Source organism: Eulemur rufifrons, chromosome 19 (genome assembly GCF_041146395.1).
Source record: "Eulemur rufifrons isolate Redbay chromosome 19, OSU_ERuf_1, whole genome shotgun sequence".
Classification (NCBI taxonomy): domain Eukaryota; kingdom Metazoa; phylum Chordata; class Mammalia; order Primates; family Lemuridae; genus Eulemur; species Eulemur rufifrons.
The window spans coordinates 66,673,618-66,698,789 of NC_091001.1; the positions used below are offsets into that span (position 1 = coordinate 66,673,618).

A 25,172-nucleotide genomic window follows, 5' to 3' on the forward strand; every position below is an offset into this window, starting at 1 on the left:
CTTAAATCATTTCTTTTCTAAGTCGGTCCCTATGCCCTCAATCGTTGTTCATTTGATGTGGTTTCTGGATACTTTAATGACTCTGTTGCTCTACTCTGTTAACACTCTGAATCATCAATGCCCTTATAAAATGCAGCACCAAAAAGCAAAATAAGAGCTGACCAATACACAGTAGAGAGATAACATTTCTCCTTTCACACAAAGCAATTACTCTTAACTTTCATGTAATAAAGAGGCTTACCTACTTACTTACAATTACTCTTAACTTTCATGTAATAAAATATGGAATATGTAGATTGAGAGGGGAATAATAAATTATTCCCCTCTCAATCTACATATTCCATATTTTAAAAGATTTTCCTACCAAATTACATTTTTAAAGGAATAACTACTTTTTCCAAGGGCTAAATAATGCTAATACACTAAAAGTTCATGTATTTCCAAGGAAAGCAAAGACTTACATAGCCTCACTGCAAGTAAACATATAATTATTATTTATAATATAATTATATTACTTATTGTTAAATATTTTATAGATCTCTCCTGTCTCACACCAATTATTTATATCAAAGAGACCTAAAGGCCCAAGATTCTCAAGGAATCCCTCATGTGACACAGTATTTCTGTTAAAGATTGCTGTTCTTTTTTTAAACAGCTTTATTTAGGTATAATTGATATATACTAAATGACCCACACTTAAAAAGTACAATTTAATGAGTTATTTTTTACATATGCATACAAGTATGAAACCATCACTACAATCAAGATAACATTTCTATTCCTTCCAAAAGTTTCCTTGTGCCCCTTTTTAATCTCCCCCTCTCCATCTCTGATCACAGGCAACTACTGATCTGCTTTTTCTTTCCCTTTTTTTTTTTTTTTTAAAGAAATTGATGTTTCTTTTCCATCAGCCTTACTTCTATCTTCCTTCAGAGCCTGTGGAAGAATAGCTAAAGACCACTCAGCAGTTGTTCCTACCCATTCAGTGGCCTGGGCAGTGGGAGCTGCAGACCAGTCTTCCACGGCAGGCTGAGAGCTCCAGTCTTCAGTGGGGAACTGCTGAATAGGCACAGAGGGCATGGGCACATGCAGGCCTTCAGACCAGTCTACAACCTCAGGTTGGGTGGCAGGGAACTCCAAAGCTGGAGCAGTCCATTCACCCTGAAATTCCTCGTTGCTCACAGCTTTTTCAGTAGCAGGCTGTTATTCTTTTTCAAACTCTTTAGGATCTCTGTAGAAGTAGAGTTCGGGCATGACCTCTCATGGGTGTTCAAGGGATACGGTGCCATACATGCGCAGAACTTCCCAGGTCAGCATGCAACATATCAGACCCACTGAGTGAGCTCCCTTGTTATTGCACAGGATGGCAATGTCCACATAACACAGAGGAAAATCTGTGTGTCACACAGAGGAACTATCTATGTGTTACATAGAGCAATGGTAGGCAGCATAACTTAAGATACCTCTATGAGAGGCTAGTGGTCAGCCTTGGGACCAGAAGACCTGCCTCCCAGAAGGCTGCCTGGGTCTGGTTAGTGAAGGTTCCAGGAGTGACATGACCAGCCTAGGAGTGGCTCTAGCAGCCAACAGCAAACCTCAGCACAGCTTGCTGGCCAGTATTCCCAGAGGATATGACACTGCCATCAGCAGGGTTTTCAATGGCAACAATGGCATAGCTGCCAGCAGAAGCTTCTCCCAGGTCCTCTTCGGATTTATGATATAGATGCCAGCACTTTTCCTTTTGGAGATATACCGTTCCATTTGGAAGTCAAGGTTGGTGCCACCTAAATGGGTTCCTGCTGCAAGGAATTTGAGGCCATCCTCTTCCTTCATTTGTAGGACATCAAGGGCACTGGACACTGTGGAAGTTTCCCTTTAAATTACCTCAGGAATCCAAAACAACACCGTATGGACCCCCTTCTGGGTAGCACAAAAGGCTGATCTGCTTTTTCTCACTATAGATTGCTTACATTTTCTAGAGTTTTAAATAAATGGTATCATACAGTATGTACTCTTTTCTGGTGTCACTTCTTTCACTCAGCATAATGACTTTTAGGTTCATCTATGTAGTTACATATAGCAATAGTTTGTTCCTCTTTATTACTAACTAGTATTCTATTGTATGGATATGCCACCATTTGTTTATCCATTAGCCTGTTGATGGACATTTGGGTTGTTTCCATTTTTGTGTTATTATAATAAATAAAGCTGTTAAAATATTCATGTAGAAGTTTTTTAGTAGACATATGTTTTCAATTCTCTTGGGTTCATACCTAGGAATGGAAGGGCTGGGTTAAATGATAGGTGTATATTTAGCTATTTTTAGAGACTGCCAAGCTGTTTTCTAAATTGGTTATTCCATTTAGAACTCTGACAGTTCTATAGAGTTCCAATGGCTCCACATTCTTTTTTTTTTTTTTTGACAGGGTCTCATTCTATTGCCTGGGCTAGAGTGCAAGAGTGCAGTGGCATTATCACAACTCACTGTAACCTCAAATTCCTGAGCTCAATCAATCCTCCTGCCTCAGCCTCCCGAGTAGGTGGTACTACCGGCGTGCACCACAATGCCTGGATAATTTTTAAAAAATTTTTTTGTAGAGACCAGTTATTGCTATGTTGCTCAGGCTGGTCTTGAACTCCTGCCTTCAAGCAATCATTCTGCCTTAATCTCCCAAAATTCTAGGATTATAGATGTGAGCCACTCTGCCTGGCCCACATTCTTTTTTTCTTTTTTTAACTCTGAGTCAGATGCTCTGTCACCCAGGCTGGAGTGCAATGGCACAATCAGAGCTCACTGAAACCTTGAACTACTGGGCTGAAGCAATCCTCCCACATCAGCCTCCAAAGTAGTTGGGATTACAGGCAAGAGCCATCACATGTGCTAATTTTTTAATTTTTTATAGAGACAGGATTGCACTATACTACCCAGGCAGACCTTGAACTCCTGGCCTTACAAAGTGCTTAGATTACAGATATAAGCCACCATGCCGGCCTCTGGCCCACATTCTTGACAATACTTGGTATAGTCAGTCTTTTAAATTTTAGTCATTCAAATGGATGCGTAGTGGTATCTCATTGTAGTTTTTTTCTTTTTCAAAATTGCTTTTGGTTATTCTAGATCTCTTCCATTTCCACATATATTTTAAAAACAGCTTATTAATTAGTAGAAGAAATGCTGGAATTTTTATTGGGAAAACACTGAATTTATAAATCAATTGAAAATAACTTATATCTCTGAATCCACAGCCATAGTTTTTTTTCTCCATTGATTTTGCTCTTTGATTTCTCTCAGCAATGTTCTGCTGTTTTCAATGTACAGGTTATTGCACATTTTTGTTCAAATTTATCCCTGAAGTTTTTGTTTTGGATGCTTCTGTAAATGATATTTTTAAAATGTGCATTTCTGACTGTTCATTGTTACTATAGAGAAATACAACTTAATTTGTATTTGATCTTGTATCCTATAATCTTGCTAAATTTACTTTTTAGTTTTATTAGCCTTTTTGGAGATTCCTTATGATATTTTACATAACCAATTATGTCACCTCTGAAAAAAAAAAGTGTACCTTCAAGTATTAATTAACATTATGTATAATAAGTTTAAAACAGTATCCTTCAATTTCCCCACTCTCAGCCTTTATACTATTATTATCATGCAATTTACTTCTACAGTATGTATTATATAACCCAGAATACATTATTGAAGGCTTAAACAATTATCTTTTAAAGAGATTTTTGAAAATAAGTAATTTATATATACAAACATATTTGTCATGTCTTGTGCTCTTTGTTCCTTTATGTAGATCCAAATTTCCAAATGGTGTCATTGTCCTCCTGTCTGAAGGACTTCTTTTTAAACATTCTTTTGCAGAGCAAATCTGATGGTAAGAAATTCTTTCAGTTTTTGGATGTCTAAAAATCCCATTATTTTGCTTTTTTGGGGAGGGGGGGCTGGGAATAGAAATTTGTGTTGACAGGTTTTTGTTTTGTCTTTCTGTATTTTAAACCTATCACCCCACTGTCATCTGGCTTGAATTGTTTTCATTGACAAAGCTTGCTGTGGTTTGCTTGTTTTTTGTGCTTGGGGTTCATTCAGTTTCTTGGACCTGTAGGTTTATATACATATATATATATTTTTTTTTAACTTCTAAAACTTTTGGCCATTATTTCTTCAAAAGTTTTTCTGTCCCCCTCACTCTTTCTTTTCTCCTCTAGAACTCCAATTACATATGTTAGGCCACTTGAAATTGTTCCACAGGTCACTGATCCTCTGTTCATTTTCTTCCCCCTCTGTTTCAAACTGGATAGTTTCTTTTCTCTTTCTCTTCCCCTAATCTAGATAGTTTCTATTGCTATGTCTTTAGGTTCACTAATGTTTCCTTCTGCAGTATCCAATGTGGCTCTAATGTATTTTTCATCTTAGACTCTGTATTTCTTATCTCTATTTGATTTGGATTTTTTGTATCATCCATGCTTACATTTTCTTCTACCTTCCTGAATAACTGGCATATATTTGTAAAAGTTATTTTACCATGCTTGCCTATTAATTTCATCATCTGTCCCATTTCTGAATTCATACCTAATCATTTTGTTTTCTCCTCATTATGGGTCAGATTTTCTTACTTCTTTCCATGCCTGGTATATTATTGATTGCCTGTCAGATAGTGTGAATTTTATGTTTTGGGTGTTGGGCTTTTTGGTATTAACATAACCATTTTGGGGTTTCATGTGGGATGCAGTTATGTTCCTTGAAGTTAGTTTGATTCTTTTGAGCCTTGCCTTTAAGCTTTGTTAGAGAGGCCCATAACAGTCTTTATAGTCTAGGGCTAATTTGGCCCCACTACTGAGGCAATACTGAAGACTCTTCTTGATGTTCCATGTCTTTCTTCTCTGGCTGGTGGGAACACAAACTATTCTTGATCCTGAGTAAACTCCAGGGATTGTTCTGTTTGTTTCTCTGTTCTTGGTGATTTCGTCACATGCACGCTCTGATCAGTACTTAACTAAAGACTCAAAGAGAAACTTTCTACAGATCTCTGAAACTCTCTCTATGAGTAGCTCTATCCTCTCTGGTACTCTGTCCACAAATTCTAGCCCCCCTAGGTCCAAACTTTGTCTCCTCAATTCAGGGAGATTACCAGGGTCTATTTGGGCTTTTTCTCCCTGAACTGCATTTATAAACTCTTTCTCATAAATATGGTTGGAAAATTGTAGAGCTCACATGCTGTTTGTATCTAATGTCCAAAAAAACATTGTTTCATATAATTTTATTTTGTTTTTTAGTTGTTTAAGTCAAAAGGCTAAATCCAGCCTGTGTCACTCCATCATGGCTGGAAATACAAGTTTTGTTGTTGCTATTTATTTGAGAGAGACTCTTGCTCTGTCACCCAGGCTAGTGTGCACTGGTGTCAACATAGCTCACTGTAACCTCAAACTCCTGTGCTCAAGTGATTCTTCTGCCTCAGCCTCCTAAGTAGCTGGGACTATAGGCACTGACTCCATGCCCAGCTAATTTTTCTATTTTTTGTAGAGATGGGGTCTTGCTCTTGCTCAGGCTGTTCTCAAACTCCTGGCCTCAAGCAATCCTCCTGCCTCGGCCTCCCAGAGTGCTAGGATTACAGGCATTAGCCACTGCACCCACCTGTTGTTGCTTTCGAAACACACTCAAGGGCATGGTTTGTAGCCACAAAGGTTGTACACTGTACAACTCCAGATTACAATATGAACTCATCTCCTTTTTATTCCCACCCTAGATTTGAGCAAAATGGCAGCCCTAGTCACACTGTCTATACATGTTGAGCTTGTGATAATCCCAAATTTATAAATGTCATGATCTCATTATTTGGCATTTGAACAAGTCTTCTCATCAAACCAGTACCATAAATGATTATCTGGTTCCCTCAACAGACCTATAACATAATTAAAGTGTGATGCCTACAGAGTTCGATTAAAAACACCTAAATACCATTTATAACATGTTTTCTGTAAGAAGACACAATTGGAATTCCAGCCAGAAATTCCAAGAATATATCTCCCTCATTTGTTAGTTTAGGGTACACACCTACCCACCTGGAAGAGGGTGGGAGAGTAAGGGTTAAGACTATAAAAATTCAGGATGTTAGATACTAACTTATAAACTGTACATTAATGTTTTTATCCATCAAATGGTATATTACAGAAGAATCTCAACTTCAGTTAACAAAGAAACTGACCTGTGTTGATACCAAAATGAAATGTACTTACTCATCCAACTCTTCTTCTTCAGTTTTCGAACTATCAGCATAGAGATACTTGCTCATGTCCACAGGTCTTATATTTTTTCTTTTTGTAGACTGGGGAGGAGAATCCTTTATAGTTAAAAAAGTTTCTGGCTCATCGAATGGGTTTGAATATTGTGAAGTCTGTACCTCTTGAAAGGGATTATAGCTGTTATTATAAAGAGATTCTTCTGGTTTTTTAGGTGAAGCTGTTTCAGTGATTGGTTCTATAAAACAATAGCAAAAGAAGAATTAAATTAAATTAATACCATATAATATTTTCTTATATTTTTAGTGCTTTAAAAAGTATACAATCTTGAATTAATAAGCTCTATGGGGCTGAGAAAATATAAAGCAATAATGAAATGAGAATATATTTTAGACAGGCTAAGGAACCCTGAAGTTCAGAGGATGTGATATCTAAGATCTCTGTCTACTTCTCTAGGAATGATGCTCCCCAAAATGGCATCTTTGGATCATTAATGTTTCTTGAGAGCCTCTGTAGTCTCTAATAATATTAGCATTATGTAACACCCATTTTGGAAATTTTAACTTTCTTAAATGTGCTATATTATTGCTTATTTTATATCATTATACCAGCTTGCCATCCCAAACTGATTTCAAAAGAACATGAAATGCATTAAAATTTGAAATAATCTTTGGTAGTTACACAAGCACAGATCACTTAGGGATCTGAAAATTCATTCTGGACTATATTAAAATATACCTACACATCGCTTAACTTCTTTTCTCAAAGTTTTCAAAGAGCAGGTTTCTGTATGCTAATAAAAGACCTTCAATCTTTAGAACTTTTCATCAGATTGTTTTTCTAATATAACTTAGATCCAATCAATACTCTAATAAGAATTATATAAGGATCCTCAAGTTGAAAGCACTATATTAAAATCATACTAATAAGCTGATAGGCATGTTACACTAAATTTTTCTAAATTTTATTATTTCAAATTTCAATATGAAAATAGAGGTACTCTGAAAAATAAAACTCTGACTCAACACAAAAACCAATATAATAGTATTAGGTCTTCCAACAATAGTCATGAAGTACTTAGCACGAATCTTTTTTTCATTTATGTGTAGTAATATTTTAAAACAAAACTAGAATATACAATAAAACTGTCTAAAATTTGCTGATAAAAATAAAAATTTTTCCAAATTGAAGAAAAGTTTCAGAGATCCAATAATCATAGTATAATATACTTAAAATAATTTTAGGCTGAGCATAGTGGCTCATGTATGTAATCCTAGCACTTTGGGAGGCTGAGACGGGAGGATTGCCTGAGGCTAGGAGTTTGAGACTAGCCTGGGAAATATAGTGAGACCTCATCTCTATAAAAAATAAGAAAAATTAGCCAGTTGTGCTTCTGCGTGCCTATAGTGCCAGCTACTTGGGAGGCTGAGGTGAGAGGATTGCTTGAACCCAGGAGTTTGAGGCTGCAGTGAGCTATGATCATGCCAGTGTACCCTAGCCTGGGTGACTAAGACCCTGTTTCTAAAAACAAATAAATAAAAATTAAAAATAATTTTAATTATGCCATGCAGCTATAACAAAATATCCTCGGAGAGGAAGGAAGAAATTGCTTATTGAAATTCTCAAGAAAATTATAATAGTTTCATAAATGATATTTGAAATAATTTAATCTATTAAAAAATTCATGATTGACATGTATTAATAACTTGTATTTTGAAGTCAAACTACTTATATTTTAGACATTAGCCCAGAAAACTTTTTTTGTCTTTATATTGAAAAAACATAAAATAAATTCTGGATTGAAATTCTGTACACCATGGTGAAGCAATTATAAAGTGTAAAAGAAAATTCATAAAATCATAACAAGTCAATACTGAAATGAATTTAAACATAGCCTATGTTAGAGAACAGACTCAGTAACCATGTATCTTTTGTAACACCACAATAATATTCAAACTTAACACCACTAGAATCTTTGTAATAACGTAAATGAAGCATTTTCTTTTCTCTGTAGGGGAAGAGGGAATACAAAGTTTTTCCTACTCAATTTTTTTATTAACAAATATCAAGGCCAAATGCTTAAGGAACTAACAAAACTGGTCAATGGAAATAAGAATTTTATTTTTACTTTAAGGAAGAGGATTGTAAAAATTGATCCAAGCAAATTCATCAGTTACAAAATCAAAAACAGGAAAGTATACAAACTATAGAGCAAGATTTGAAGATGATAGAACAGGCAACAAAGGAGGGTTTAGGATAAGACTATTTCATACAAAAACTAACAAATACATTTAGTAAGTTTCTAAAAGGGTCACTGAAGCACATAAATATAAGAGGAGAATTGAAGCTGTAAAAGCAACAAAAAATGACTATAAGAGGAAAATTGAAGCTGTAAAGCAAAAAAAGAATCATCTGAACAATTGCAACACACTTTTTCTTCCCCAAATACTTTTGTTACTTGAGGATGCAAGTTTTTAATCAATAAAAAATAAATTATTTCTAGGAAAATAAACATTTTTCTAATAAAAAACACTCCAAAGACTCTAGTAGTCATATATTTAAAGAGAACACTGGTTGCCACATATTTTCTTAGCTGTTTAGGCATAATTAAAGATTCTGAATCAGGCTTGCTTACCTCTTCTAAATAGAAATATAATCTTGAGTGTTATCTGCTACTCTCTTCTATAACTTGGACAACAGTCCCACGTATATTTAGAAAAATTACTTATTTGATTTTGAAATGGATAGCTCAAATACTGATGTCTCAAAATATTTTGGTAATATTTTCGAACTCAGTATACTCAGATATACATAGTACACAATTGAGGAGAAGTTGTGTGCTCAAAAGAAGTTACCTAATTAGGAATCTTAGCTCCAGCTCTACCTCCATCTATCTAAAGTTTAAAGCATTTAACTCCTCTAGGCCTCAGCTTCCTAAACTATGAAAAGAGGTAGTTGATCTGGTTGCCTCTAAGATTTATGGTAATCTTTATTAAGATTTCAAATGTGCTAAAATGTATAGCTCACAAACAAAATAAATACTCATTAATTTAAATTTACTAATTTGGAGTCTGGTAAGAGGGGAGAAAGTGAAGGAAGAGAACAAAGAATTACGAAAGAATATTTCTCTAACAGAGTGAATCCTGAAGCTGAAACCTCATTTTCACCATGACAGGAAGTAGCAAGATTCTTTAAAGCTCATGAAGATTTCATAGGAGCAGTCAAAAAGATGTAAGCAGTGGTTAATCATTCTTGCATTTACTTTGAGCAAACAGAGTTTAATTAAACAGAGGTCTCACTTCTGCAACAGTGCTTAACCAGGCTTTATAAGTTTAAAACTACTTGGTAAGAAAAATGACTCGGGGAAAAAAAAAGTCCCTAGTTTTATTCTTTACTGTATATATGAAGGCAGTGGTTCTCAACCTTCTCTTTGCTCCATGCTATCACATACACAACTCATTCTCACTACTAACTGTGATTGTCAGCCAGAGAGACATGACGCTGGGGGTAGAGAGGCTCATTAGACTGTATGAGCATCAAGGAAAAGGAGCTGTATAAAAGAGAGAAGCTACCTCTACCACCCCAATATCACTATGTCCAACAACTTGACCTCACTTGGTAGGCAAATGAATGAGACTTGATTGTATGTCAGTTAGGTAAAATACTGTTATCTTTAACATTAGACCTTTACTATCTGTTTGACCAAACTAACAGAGAATTAAAAAATAAGCACCATGTAAATTTCTATGTAAGGCTTTCTTTAAAAACGGATCAATGGAAGCCACCCAGGATTGCTGCTCAACTGCAAGTGGTACTGAACATGATAATACTATCATTATAAATAAACATTATTTTTTGAGTCTTTAAAAAGAATCTTTTCCTCCCCTTCGATTCAAGAGAGCTTGACTATACAAAGACTTTCAAAGTACAGAAAAACTTGCCACCTTCTGAGTCAGGATCTCCAAATGGATTTAATTCTGCTACATCAGGATCATCAAATGGATTTGAATTCACAGTGGCCAAGTCCTTTTCTGCTTCATCCAAAAAGTTAAGTTTGTTGATAAGCTCTGAAAATAAACATATGGATTAGCTCCCTACACTTAGGGTTAAATATAAGCATTGATCATTCGAGAAACATTTCAAATTGTAAAAATTCACACTAATAATACTTGCAAATAATAAGATATAGCATTTTATCAATGGCAAAATGCCACTCAAGTATTTTGTAGCATACCAACATTTTCAAATAAAACAAAAGAAACATGCATATTAATTTGAAAATTATATCACATAATGAACTATACTAAACTTTCATCTGAATTTAATTTCATCTAATAAAGTACTGACAAAGATTTTTAGAAAAAACATCTTTCACTCCCAAATATGAATAACTGAAATGGGTTTAATATAAGAAAATATTTTTAAAATAATACATTTATAATATATAAGCTTTCTGAAGAAATATCATCATCTTATATGACCAAGTATTATCTTACAAGATGTTTTAAAACCACTGTCTTATTAAGGATCCTGATACAAGACTTTACCAAAGATAAATTCTGTTATCTTGTTGCCTGTTGGTGCACTACAAATTACCAAAAAGAAAAAAAAAATTCGAGGAAAAGCACAAAGACAAAACTGATAGCTAAGTACAGACAGAAGTCAAGAGGTGGCAGGTCACAGTAAATACAGGCAATCAGAAGCAGAAAGAAAGGAGGAAAGCTCTTAGACCTTCAGAGGAACTGGCTGATTTAGCTGAAGGCATATTTGCTTGCTTTATGCAGTCATCTTGATCTTCATCTAAGCTGCTCAGAGCATTCAACTGGTTTACAATTTCTGTAAACAGAAGCCAGTCGAGACAAATGTACGGTAAGGTCATTTAATTAAAGAGCAGTAGAAGCATGCTGTTACTCAAAAAGACAAAGAGAGGGGATGTTTGGTTAATCAAGAGAATACATTCAGAGGATGTTATTTTGATGAACTATCACAGATGTATTTAGCTGAATGTTATGCTGTACTCATATTTTAAAGTAGAAAACATTTTATTATTAAAATTTATAATAGTAACATAACAATTATGTTAAAAACAAAGATAATAAACAACCCAAGAGGTTGACACTGGCTTTCAACAACCACATTTTATATTTGAACTTACATTAAAAATGTACATATACATTTAAAAAAGAATAAAAAATATCCTCTGATACTGCAGAAAATATTTATCATGTGTCTTATACTATATTTAAACTAAAGCTTTTAAGAATATAACTGCATGAATCATGTATATAAGCATTTGTTCATGTTCTAGAATTTTAAAAATCAGGACTAAAACAAGAAAAGCAGGCATTAGCTACTATTTTCTACTACTGTTTTCTATGGAATCTGTTCTTTTAAGGCCACTCTAAGCATTTGCTTTAGAAAGTCATATACTTTAGCTGAGAAAAGACAAAACAAAAAAGAAAAGGACAGACAAAAAAAAATTAAGATATAGAATTCATTCTGTGTATGAAATGAATTTTTTTACATCAGTCATATATATTTGGACAATTCTGAATATGTGAAATTATCATTCACTAGGTGAAAATTAGACAACTTGGAAAAAATTAGTAAGAGTCTATTAGGATAATATAGTTAATCCCTGATGTTTCCGATGTTACAACCTAGAAATAACTTAGGTATAAGGATAAGCCAAATAAATCCAAATCACTCAATGGCAATAAAAGAAAATGGCTGACAGTAGAAAACAGCTATAAATTTGACATTAAAAGTACTGTTCTTGAACACTGTAAATCTAAGTACACATGCTAAATTTTATTAGAACTAAACGACAGAATTTATGTTTGTAATATGGCCGCCTTTATCCGTACGTATCTTGAATAAATATTTATTAATCAGCCTATACCAGGCACTATGCTTGGGACACAAGGATGAAAAAAAGACATAGTATTGTCCTTGTATAATTTACATGTTATAAAGACACAAATTAATATTGAAACAGACTTAATAAATGCCTACAGGCAAATATCATTATATTGCACTTCACAGATACTGCGTTTTTGACAAATTGAATGTTTGTGGTGTCTCTGTGTTGAGCAAACCTATTAGCACCATTTTTCCAACAGCATGTGCTCACTTCATGTCTCTGTCACATTTTGTAATTATTGCAATATTTCAAACTTTATTATTATTATATCTGTTATGGTGATCTCTGATTAGTGACCTTTAATGTTAATAACCACTTTGGAGTGCCGCAATCATGTCCATATGAGATGGTGAACTTAAACGTGTGCATTCTGACTGCTCTACCCGCCCGATGTTTCCCCATCTCTCACCCTTTCCTCAGGTGTCCTTATTCCCTGAGACACAACAATATTGAAATTAAGTCAATTAGTAACCCTACAATGGCCTCTAAGTGTTCTAGTGAAAGGAAGAGTGGCACGTCTCTCACTTTAAAGGAAAAGTTAGAAATGATTAAGCTTAGTGAGGAAGGCATGTTGAAAGCAGAGATAGGCTGATAGCTACGCCTCTTGTGCCAAATACTTAGCCAAGTTGTGAATGCAAAGGAAGAGTCCTTGAGACAAACTAAAAGTGCTACCCCAGTGAACACATGAATGATAAGAAACGGCTTTATTGCTGATGGGGAGAAAGTTTTAGTGGTCTGGATAGATCAAACCAGCCACAACATTCCCCTAAGCCAAAGCCTAATCCAGAGAAAGGCCGTAACTCTCTTCAATTCTCTGAAGGCTGAGAGAGGTGAGGAAGCTGTAGAAGAGAAGTCTGAAGCTAGCAGAGAGGTTGGTTCTTGAGGTTTAAGGAAAGAAGCTGTCTTCATAATATTAAAGTGCAAGGCGAAGCAGCAAGTGCTGATGTAGAAGCCGCAGCAAGTGATCTAGAAGATCTAGCTAAGATCGTGGATGAAGGTGGCTGCACTCAACAACAGATTTTCCATGTAGACAAAACAGCCTTCTATCGGAAGAAGATGCCATGCGGGACTGTCATAGCTAGAGAGAAGTCAACACCTGGCTTCGGAGCTTCAAAGGACAGGCTGACTCTTGTTAGGCGTTAGTGTAACTGATGACTTTAAGTTGAAGCCGATGTTCATTTACCATTCTGAGAATCCTAGGGCCCTTAAGAATTATGCTAAATCTACTCTGCCTGTGCTCTATAAATGCAACAAAAAGCCTAGAGGACAGCACACCTCTTTACATCATGGCCTACTGAATATTTTAAGCTCGCTGTTGAGAACTACTGTTCAGAAAAAAAGATTCCATTCAAAATATTACTGCTCATTGACAATACACCTGATCACCCAAAAGCTCTGGTGGGGATGGACAAGGAGATGAGTGTTGTTTCTGCAGCTCATGGATCAAGGAGTAGTGTTTACTTTCAAGTCCTATTATTTAAGAAATACATTCTGTTAAGATTTGGCTGCCATAGATAGTGATTCCTCTGATGAATCTGGGCAAAGTAAATTTAAAACCTTCTGGAAAGGATTCATCATTCTAGACGCCACTGAGAACATTTGAGATTCGTGGGAGATTGTCAAAATATTAACATTAACAGGAGTTTGACCAAAGAGTTGACTCCAACCCTCATGGCTGACCTTCAGGGTCTCAAGACTTCGGTGGAGGAAATAACTACAGATGTGGTGGAAAACGCAAGAGAACTAGAATTAGAAGAGGAGCCTGAAGGTGTGGCTGAATTGCTGCAATCTCATGATAAAACTTGAATGGATGAGGAGTTGCTTCTTATGGATAAGCAAAGAAAGTGGTTTCTTCAGATAGAATCTACTTCTGATGACTATGTTATGAACACTGTTGAAATGACAGCAAAGGAGTTAGAATATTATATCAACTTATTTGATAAAGTAGTGGGCAGGGTTTAAGAAGGTTGACTCCAATTTTGAAGGAAGTTCTACTGTGGGTAAAATGCTATCAAATAGCATCACATGCTATAGAGAAATCTTTCGTGCAAGGGGGAGTGAATCAATGAGGCCAACTTTACTATTGTCTTATTTTAAGAAATTACCAGAGCCACCCCAACCTTCAGTAGAAACCACCCTGATCAGTCAGTAGCTGTCAATGTTGAGGCAAGACCCTCAAACAGCAAAAAGATGATTACTTGCTGAAAGCACAAATGATCATTACCATTTTTTATCAATAAAGCATTTTTAAATTAAGGTATGTACATTTTTTTAGACATAATGTTATTGCACACTTAATAGACTATAGTATAGTGTAAAAATACCTTTTATATTCACAGGGAAATAAAAAAATTTGTGACTCACCTTATTGCAATATTCATTTTATTGTAGTGGTCTGGAATTAAACCTGCAGTATCTTTGAGCTAGCAGGTACAACCTGCCTATACAGTTGATCTTTGAACAACATAGATTTGAACTGTGTGGGTCCACTTATGTGTGGATTTTATTCAACCAAATGTGGAGGGAAAACACAGTAGTTGGGAGATGTGAAACCCACATACACATGGAGGGCCGACTTTTGGGATATATACACATACATGGGTTCCACAGGGCCGACCATAGAACTTGAGTATGCAAGGATTTTGGCATACACAGGAGTCCTGAAACCAATGCCCTGCATATACCATGAGATGACTATATATTAAGTTATTCATATTCTTTTTGTATAGTTCATTTATTAAAGACAGAAGTCTTTAATGTTAAATTAATCTAAAAAGTTTCTCTTAAAGTTTAATTGGAATTTGTATCAGTTTGCCCCATTTAATGTTCCTTGTCTTGAAATTTTGCCTGATGTCGCTATTTGTAAAACATGCTTTCCTTGTATTTGTATTTTCTTGGCATATTTATCTCTTTATTTTTAACCTGTGTTATTTTATAATACATACTTCTCTTATAAATAGCATTTAGTTGTTTTAACTTTATAATACTGGCCCTTTAATAGTTACATTTCTTGATAACTGACATACTTAACTACACTTACATTACTTTTATTTTTGGACTGTTCTCATTATTTTTTCCCACCCATCCCCTACATTTTTCCATTCTCCAATTTTATTTAAACATTTTAAAAAAATAATTTGTAAGTTATATACACTATTTTCATTTTGTAATAGTCTCTATAATAAATAAAATAAATAAGACAAACAGATAAATGAATGAGCCTGTATTTCTCTACTTACATTAAAAATAAAACAGAATTTGTTGACTCTCCTCTTGTAAGATGAGAGATATAATACGATTCTCTTCTTCTCTTTATTTCAACCCTTCTCTCTAACCCTTTCTGGTTATTATCATATTTAATAATATTTTATTGGTTCTTTCAATAATAAATCCTGACATTTGTATTACATTTCATAATGATGTCAGCAATAATTATACAATAATTTTTGAAATGCTATGTCTTTGCCATCTTTGAGGTTTTTTTCAATCTTTCATTTTTGATTATTTGGCCAACTGGAGTTTTTCCAGAAGGATAAGTTGGTGTCCTTCCCCTACCACCACCAGTCACCTTCTACCTTGTCTTAGTTTGCTCAGGCAACTATAACAAAATATCTTAGACTGAGTAATTTATAAACAACCGAAATTTATTGCACACAGTTATGGAAACTGGGAAGTCTAAGATCAAGGAGCCAGCAGGTGTGATGTTTGCTGAGAGCTTGGTCCTACAGATGGCACCTTCTATGTGTCTTCTTATTGTAGAATGGCAAAGAAAAGGGACAAACTCGCTCCCTCAAGCCCTTTCAGAAGGGCACTAATCTCATCTATGATGGCAGAGCTCTCATGTATTAATCGCCTCCCCAAGGATCCACTTCTTAATACCATCACCTTGGGGATTACATTCCAACATATGAATTTTGGGAGGACATAAACATTCAGACCATAGGATATCTATCCTTCAAAATTTACTTCTGTTGTCACATAGTCTGAGAAGCCTTTCATGCCCACTCTCTCTTGAGCTTGGCCCACTCTATCCTTTATGATACTACTGTACCATATACAAATGCAGCCATTTTCTACAGCATGAGTTTTTATATTCTAGTGGGATATTACTAATAACTTGATCTTTTGATCAGAGAATATGGTTGTTTTCTGTAGATGACTTTTGGTTAAAACTAAATCTCAATTAGACACTAGTCCTTTCAGTAAGAATTTTATTAATAAAAACCACACATGTTCGCAGCTGTTTTGAGCAGTATTGTGCTGTTTTGATGACAGTGATAGGAGAAAAGATAATATGTTACAAATTCTGTGCTGGTATTGAAATGAAAAGAAAGGACCTCATTTTTTGACCAAAATACAGATGTAATGAACACATTCAAAATAATTAGATTTTATAGCTAAATCTTTAAGCATACATATATATCTTATTTTCTAAAATTCCTGCAGCAGTAGCTTTCTTTTAGTTAGTTAAAAATTCTCTGGCCCAAGAAATTGTTTTGATGTAACTTGTGATGATTCAAGGTTTCTCTTGAGTGTTATTATTCTGTTATTATTTACATATTTTTTCTCTATTTTATAAAATTCTCTCAAGATAGAGTCTTATAATCGTTTTTTTATCCCTAGCTTCTAGCACATTATCCAGAACATATTGTGAATTTAATATATGTTAACTGAAAGGCCATAGTGAATGATGAGGCTTCATTCTCTCCAGTTTATTACCTTGTTCCATTTGACCTTTTTACTTGTACAGGATAGGGTGGTTGCATTTTTATGGGAGGAATATATTCTGGAGTATACATATAAGTCAAAGCTCAATAATTCAAGACTACTTTTCCAAAAGTAATGAGTGTGAAATGTGTGTGTTGAGGAAGCAACGGTAGGTAGGGACAGCGGGTTGACTAGATTTATGTTCTAAATTGATAAATCCACAATCATTCTAGCATATTTTTGTTTTGAAGTTATAGTTTTTTTTCTCAGCATTTTCTATTATAGTTGCAGAGTGTGGTAACCTAAATTAATGGTACAGCATATTATGGCAGTTGTTTGGCTTCCTTAGTTGCATTTTTTAGCACATGTAAATTTCATTCCAAAGTTATTAACTTTCAGAAATTTTTTTTAGCAACAGCACTACCACTTTAAAAATGTTTGAGTGAAGTAGTTTTAGGATAATAAAAAGTATATTGAAATTTAACAACATTAATGTTAAAATAATAACTCAAGAGTAAACGAACTGCATGTATTTTATAAACATTGTACAAATAAGTATGGCAGGTATTTTTATTTATCAGCAAAAGTGGCACTAACTTAAGCACAGTTTATATTCACTCATTCTGCCAACTCTGAAATTGTTATTGACACAATTTTTATGGAGGAAGGAATCATTTTAAATTGTCCCTATTATATCCTCATGTTGCAATATAAATGCATAAAATGCAATTCCATTATACTGGTAAAAATTATATTAGGTATATTATTTCCTCAGCTAAGCTCGAAACTTCTTGAGGGGAACAGATTGTTAACAATTAATTTGGTGTACCCTTGGGTTGATACCTTAAAGTTATGCATTTAGTTAGTAATTTCTTTTGGAAAGTTGCTGTTAAATCAACAGAAAGTGACAAAACGTATTTCCACAAATTAACCGTCTTTGCTAGGATTTAAATTCATGGTACCTGTACTTGGACTGATCAAAAATCTTCATACTGTTCTGAGACAGAATTCCCTGCTAACAAGAAACATATTTTGGGACTGGCTCTCAGGCAGGAACCTTTATTGATGTTGCATGTATAGATACATTCTACAGAAGTGCAGCACCAGCGAATGGGCAGGAATTTTTGAATTACAGTTGGGAAAAATCTATCAGGAGTGACAGACCTTGAAGTTGGAGAAATAAAGCTTTTTAATGGAAAGTTTACTGCAGCCAGTAGTAGGAATTATGAAACTGTATGGTTGTAAATCAGTGCCTCCATCTATATGGCAACTTCACAATGCTTTAAGCAATATTTGACAATATGACCATCTTTGGAATTCATATTGAATTTCTGAATACATGCCAACAGAAAGGAAAAAACAATTCTTGCATAAATGACAAGGTCCTATTGAATACACTGTAGAAAATCAGGTTCAGCTGAAGCAGTTTACAGCAAGCATTATTGGAGAAACTCAGACATTATAAGACACCTGCTATTCTTATGCTTGTTGCAAAGATCACCATGGAATTGGTCAACTTAGGCTCAGCCAGACATTGAGACTCACATGACCTGAATAGGACAAACTTAGCATTAGAAGCATACTGGACAGCAAACACAGCATGCCAGTGGGACATTACTTTGTCAGTGGAGTCCCTCACAGCAATCCAGGTGCTATTCTTTGTCCTCTATCACCAATGACAATTTGGGTACAAAGAAACAAAATCTATGTAGTTAGGGCAGGGATTGCCTTGGCTTAAAATCACTATGCAGCACCAGAGCTGATACCTTATGTAACAATTTCATGGGTATAGCTTCCAAGGTTTCTGTGAGGGACATGCACAGTAACAAGAATCTCCATATTCAGAGAAGCTCAAAGCTATGGCCTTCTACTAGATTTACAGTTCATTCAGAGTTCTCCATCATCCAGATGCAATTTATAAACTGAGTATCATTTTCCCCATAAGCAGTGTTGCCCGGTGTTTGTTATATTAACTTTAGATTAGATTAACTTTAATCTTTTCCCCATAGTTGATAAAGTTAATTTGGGAGAAAGAAGAGAGAGTGACATATTGGCTACCTTCAGGGAACAAAATCTAACAGCACAGATGGTAGTAGAGGAGATACCAGTTACAGATTTGAGGAGCTAGAGTTGATGATGGTATGACTCAGCCCACTGAGATTACATGTCATATTTGCTAGGACAATGAATGGGGATAAGTAGGTCTCCCACTTTTTATTAGAAGTTTCCTTAAAATAAACATGGGACTATGGTCAGAGAATAGCAACATTAATTTGCTTCTGATTTTAACCCTAACCCTAACCCTAACCCTAACCAGTTGTTCCAGCATCACTTATTTAAAAGAATTTCTTTTCCTCACTGAATTACAGTGGCAAAATTGTTGAAAATTAATTGACCAAATAAATCTGGGTCTCTTTCAGGACTCTGTTTGGTTCTGTTGATCTATTTGTCTGTCCCATGCCAGTATTATACTATCTTGATTATTATAGCTTTATAGTAAATCTTGATGTCAGGTAGTAATAGCATTATAATTCTGTTCTTTTTCAAGATTTTTTGGGGTACTTTTCATCCCCAAATATATTTCAGAATCAGCTTTTCAATTTCTATATTTTAATAAAGCCTGCTAAGATTATGACTGGCAATGAGTTGATTTATAGACTGTTTTTGGGGGAAGTGACATCTTAACAATATTGAGTTCTTTAATCTATGAATACAAATTATCTCTCCATTTATCATAGTCTTCTTTAATTACCTTTGGTAACGTACTTCACTTTTAGAGGTTTTTCACATCTTTTGTTAAATTTATATCTAAGTAGTCTTTTTTTTTTACCTCTGTTGTAAATGGAATTATTCTGTTAATTTTATTTTCCAAATGTTTTTTGTTCATATATAAAAATAAAATAGATTTCTCTGTATTGATCTTATATCCTGCAACTTTGCTACGACCTCACGTATAATGTTGAATAAAAGCAGTGAGAGCAAATATCCATGTCTTGTTTCAATCTTAGAAGGAAAGGGTTCAGTGTTTCACCAGTAAGGACTATGTTAGCTGTAGCTTTTCATAGATGCCCTTCATCACAGTGAAGAATTCCCTTTTGTTAAAACTTTGCTGAGAAACCTGGTACTGAATTTTTTCAAATGCCTTCTGCATCTGTTGAGATGTTTATGTGATTTTTCTCCTTTATTTTACTAGTATGCTTAAACTAACCTTGAATTCCTAGGATAAATCCCCAGAAAACTCATCATTTTGGTACTTAGAATATTAATTGGCTCATCCTCTAAATATTGGAAGCCTTCTAACTTCTACCAGGCTCTCACTTCTATCCCAGCTCTGTTAGATGGGTTCTCAATATCATTAGAATTCTCCCAGAGTCTTGGGGCTGGGGGAAACTAGATAAAATTCAGTTGTCCTAAGTATAAATATTAAGAGTGACACAGAGAGTAGGTTGAATTTGTAGTCTGTGCCTTCTACTACTTCTGCTATTCTCTGAGTTGACACATTTGAGTTCTAAATACTGTGAAAAATATTCCTGCTGTCTTTAGGCTCTCATCCTAGGGTCCTAAACTCCTTTAAAAAGGAGGTAGCTGTGGTACCTTGTAAACTTTTTAATTCAAGGAGTCAGAATTTCCCTACCTCTCTGCTTTTCCCCTATTTCCCAACCTTAACGACTAAATAACAGATACAGTTTTCCAGAAATTTTCATCCTTTAAGTAGATCTCCAAAATAGGGGGCCATTTTTGTTTTTTTAATTTTATTGAGACCACAACAATCCTATGATTTTGTTCATGAGCATCCTAGGTACTGGATGTCCAAATGGAAAAACATAAACCTTAACCCCTACCTCTCAACATACACAAACATTAATTCAAGGTAGTTCATAGATCTAAATACAAAAGCTAAACTGTAAAGCTTCTGAAAAAAAATAAAAACATAGGATGATATGTTTGTGACCTGAGAATAGCCAGAGGGTTCTTCTTACACAGAACACAGAAAATAATACGAGTGAAAGAAAAATTGATAAATTAAACATCAAAATTAAAAACTTATACTCATCAAAACAGATCACTAAGAAAATGTATGAGCAAGTCATACATTAGAAGACAATAGTCACAAAGTATATGTCTGACACTGGTCTTGTTGCCAGAATAGATTTTTTTAAATGTCCTACAACTCAATAATAAAAAGACAAACAACATTATTTTGTTTAAATGAACAAATGTTTGAACATATGCTTCACAAAGAAAGATAAATCACTGGCCAATAAGTACACGAAAAAGACATCACTTGGCATCAGGGAAATGCAAATTAAAACAACAATGAGATACAACTCCATACCCAGTAGAATAGTTAAAATTGAAAAGACTGACGATACTAAATGTTGGCAAGGACATGGACCAATTGAAACTCTCATCTGTTGTTGATAGAGTGTATAATGGTACAATCACTTGGGGAGTTTCTTATAACACCAAACACATGCCTATCCTCTAACCCAGCAATTCCACTCCTTGGTATTTATCCCAAAGAAAGGATATGTCTACAAAAAGACTTGCACAAAGATGTTCACAGCAATTTTATTCATAATAGCCCCAAACTGGAAACATGTCAGATGTATACTAACAGGAGAATGGCTAGACAAACTGTAGTATGTTCATGAATGGAATACAATTCAACAATAAAAATGAACTACTGATATGTACTACAACATAGATGTATCTCAAAACATGATGCTGAGTGAAAAAGGCCTTACATAAAAGAGTATATGTTATATGATTTTATTTATGTGATATTTTAAAAAAGGCAAAACTAATCTTATGTGAAAAATATTAAAATAATGATAGCCTGTGGGGCTGGGGCTTGACCAAAAGAAGCAAGAGAGAACTTTGGGGGATGATGTAAATGTTCTGCATCTTGGGTCATGGGTTTGTACGTTTGTCAAAATTCACTGAATTGTAAAATTTAAGATTTGTGCCTTTTATGTGTGTGTATAAGTAAAATACTGGAAGATAACATGTAAAAACTGTAGTAAATATGTTATATTAGTAAAAAAATGAATGATTTCTAACTTTCTGATTTATTGATCTACTGTGTGTTATAACTAGTCTCCAAAGACTATCCCCTAATCAACTGTGCCTCCCAATATTTGTGCTCTTTTGTAGTCCCTTCTCTTACTTCTGGACTGGCTATGTAAATCACTATTAACCAACAGAGTGTAGTGAAAGTGACTGTATAACTTTTAAATCTAAGTTATAAGATGCCTTGTAGCTTCTTTTTGGGCCTCTTATAATGCATGCTCTGGAGGAAACCAACTGCCATGTAAAAAGTCCCACTACCTTACACTGCTATGGTGAGAGGAAACCCCAACTGGCCACGTGGACAGGTCACTTGGAGGGAGAGGGATGCCTGGCCAGCCCCCACTCGTTCTAGCCTTTCCAGCTGAAATACCAAACATGCGAAAGAAGAAGCCATTTTGGACATTCGGTTCTGTAAAGCTTTCAGATGACTTCAGTCCCAGCTGCCATTTAACTGCGGTGAACTACCCAGCTGAGTCCAGTCAACCCACAGAACTGTGAGAAATAATAAGTTATTGTTTTAAACCACCAAATTTTGGGGTGGTGGCTTAAACTGTAGCATTTCTATAGATAAATGAAACATTATAGACACATGGATACAAACATGGACATATAAACACATAGATACACAAAATGTACTATTTCTATAATTAAAAAAATAAATTTTATATTTTTCTGCCTTTAAAACATGATGACAAGTATTATGACTGTCATTCAGTTAATTTATTCATTACAACATAAAGTACCAGATATGTGCTAACAACTGCTAGAAATACAAAATGAACATGACATAGATGCACAGCTGTTGAATTCCATTGTTTTATATGTTAAGTGTGTGAGGGGAATGTCTGGGGTCATGAAGGTAGAAATGACCACAAGGCAATTGGAAATTCAAGTCTAGCACTCAGAATATATTTGAGAATTACCTTCATTTGTATGTGTGCTTAAGTCAAGAGAATAGATGAATTCTTCCAGGAAGAGAGATTTAGAGGAAAAAAAGAATGGGACCTAAGATGGGATCCTAGGCAGAGAGAAGAATGGTTATTAAGAGACAGACCACGACAGAGCTATCAAAGAGAAAGGAGGAGAATAAGGAGATACTAGTCACCTAGAAGGAGGAGCAGGAATTTTAAGGAGGGTATGGTTAGTTATGTTTATTTCCACAGAAGTCAAATATGATAAGAACTAAAAAGTATCCAGTACGATTGCCAATTAGAATATACATTGGTTACCAGTCTGAACATGAGTGAGACCCCATCTCTACAAAAATTAGAAAAATTAGCCAAGCATGATGGCACATGCCTGTAGTCCTGCTACTCGGGAGGCTGAGGCAGTAGGATCGCCTGAGCCCAGGAGTTTGAGGTTGCAGTGAGCTATGATGATGTCACTGCACTCTAGCCCGGGTGATAGAGCAGGGCCCTTTCTCAAAAAAAAAAAAAAAAAAGAAAAAAAAAAATACACTGGTGACCTCTGAGTGGTTTCTATAAATGTGCAGTCACTAAAAGGGATGGATAAACATGAGGATAAAAACAGACTGTACTGAGCTGAAGGTAGGTAAGAAATTATAGATTATTATGTTTTCTTATGTAAGATTAAGAGGGACTGGCCAACTGGTGGTTGAGGGAATTTTGGTTTTTAATTTGGGAACAACTTTATCATATTAAGCCACTGGGAAGAAACAATTGGAGAGAGAGTGGTTGAAGATGCAGGGAGAGCAAACACTCAGTGTCTACTTTCCTGCCTGAAGCAGCTCATCTCTTTCCCATTACGATCTGCTATGGTATTGAAACTACATTATTAAACCTGTTAGATGTATCCACAAATCAAATATTTTGGGGCATAAACATGCGAGAAAAATGACATCTTTTCGACCTTGATTTCTGCCTGGAAGTTGAAGTGTTACTATTTCAGTATAAGATACATAGACCTGTATAGAATCTTCTTTTTTTTTAATAGAAGAATGAGGATGCCACAAGATTTGCAGGTATGTTCTAGCTCTAGGAAGTTTATTTTTTTCATTTAACTCAACTACAGACTTTCTTAAAAGGAAAAAGCCACCTACACGTTATGCCACCACCCCATCCCCCTTTTTTTCTTCAATGTGATAATCTCCAGTGGTCAATTTCGATCTTCTTTTGCCTTCCTAACAGTAAAAAAGAGTCTCAAATTGCTTGACCCTTTGCTTCGATTGCCTGCCCCTAATTTAGTTTCTCTTCTTATGCTCACCAATGTGAAGCAAGTCCAAAATGACATACTGTTGCAATAAATGTTCTTACTGTAAGTGTGTTGCTCAATTTGAGTGTGTCAGAAATTTGATTGCACTATTACACAGCATTGTTACCATTTTCCAAATATGTAAATTTTCTGTGAAACAAGGCTTTATTAAGTAGTAAAATATTATATAAATATATTGGGTTGGGGAATTTTTTTTGGTCAGAGTAGTATATTACTGGGAAAGCTTCTTATTGAAAAAAAATCCAGGAATAAATTTTTGTTATAAATCTTCTTTTAACTTTTTCTGATTATAAAAGTAAAACCTACTGATTGTAGAAAATTTGGGAGAAACAGAAAAGTACTTTTTTTGAAGGAGAAATAAATTAAAAATTATGTATTTTAGGCTACAGACCCACATAGCCACTGCCAATTGAAGTATTTGCACAGGAAGTGTCATAGACTATACCAAACTGAATATCCCTCATTGCAGTAGTAGAACTACTCTCCACACAATCACCCAACACACAAACATGGCACTTACCCTAGATTCCTTTCCCTATCCTCTGAAATTAACCATCAAATCTTCTTAATTTATTCTTTAATTAACAAATATATATTGAGTGCCTTCTGTCATGGAGTGGTGATAGTTGTCTTGCTTCCTATCCTGTTTTTTTCAAATGTTGCCACCATGTTACTGCTGGAATGATGTTTCTAAAATATACATTTGATCTTTCAATGGATTTCCATAGCTCTCAGAGTAAAGTTCACATTATTTAGTTTGGTCACAATAGCTTTTATGGATATTGTCAGCCTCATTTCATTCAATTTCCTATCTCTGGCATCTTAAACCCCAAACAACTTGCATTTTCTCAAGTATGTCATGTTCTCTTTGCTTCCCTTTTGCCCTCAAGGAATGCCATCCATTTCCTTTTTTTTTTTTTTTTTTTTTTTTTTTTGAGACAGGGTCTTACTCTGTCTCCTAGGCTACAGTGCAGTGGTATCATGATAGCTC

The 25,172-nt window shown here is 34.9% G+C and overlaps 1 protein-coding gene and 1 pseudogene across 13 annotated transcripts in view; both read right to left on the reverse strand.

The window, feature by feature from the left end:
* The window catches only part of EHBP1 (EH domain binding protein 1), a 322,545-nt gene that overhangs the window by 158,436 nt on the left and 138,937 nt on the right, over positions 1 to 25,172 (reverse strand). For 7 of the 13 annotated variants that reach the window (XM_069494650.1, XM_069494648.1, XM_069494646.1 and 4 more), the window contains exons 8-9: positions 10,191 to 10,313; positions 6,244 to 6,484 (exon numbers count right to left, since the gene is read on the reverse strand). In XM_069494650.1, coding sequence (XP_069350751.1) covers positions 6,244 to 6,484; positions 10,191 to 10,313 — 364 coding nt within the window. Of the gene's footprint in view, positions 1 to 6,243; positions 6,485 to 10,190; positions 10,314 to 10,977; positions 11,083 to 25,172 lie in introns of all 13 variants that reach the window. The other 6 variants (XM_069494642.1, XM_069494641.1, XM_069494643.1 and 3 more) reach the window with 1 other exon arrangement.
* Positions 822 to 2,239, reverse strand: LOC138399906 (small ribosomal subunit protein uS2-like; annotated as a pseudogene).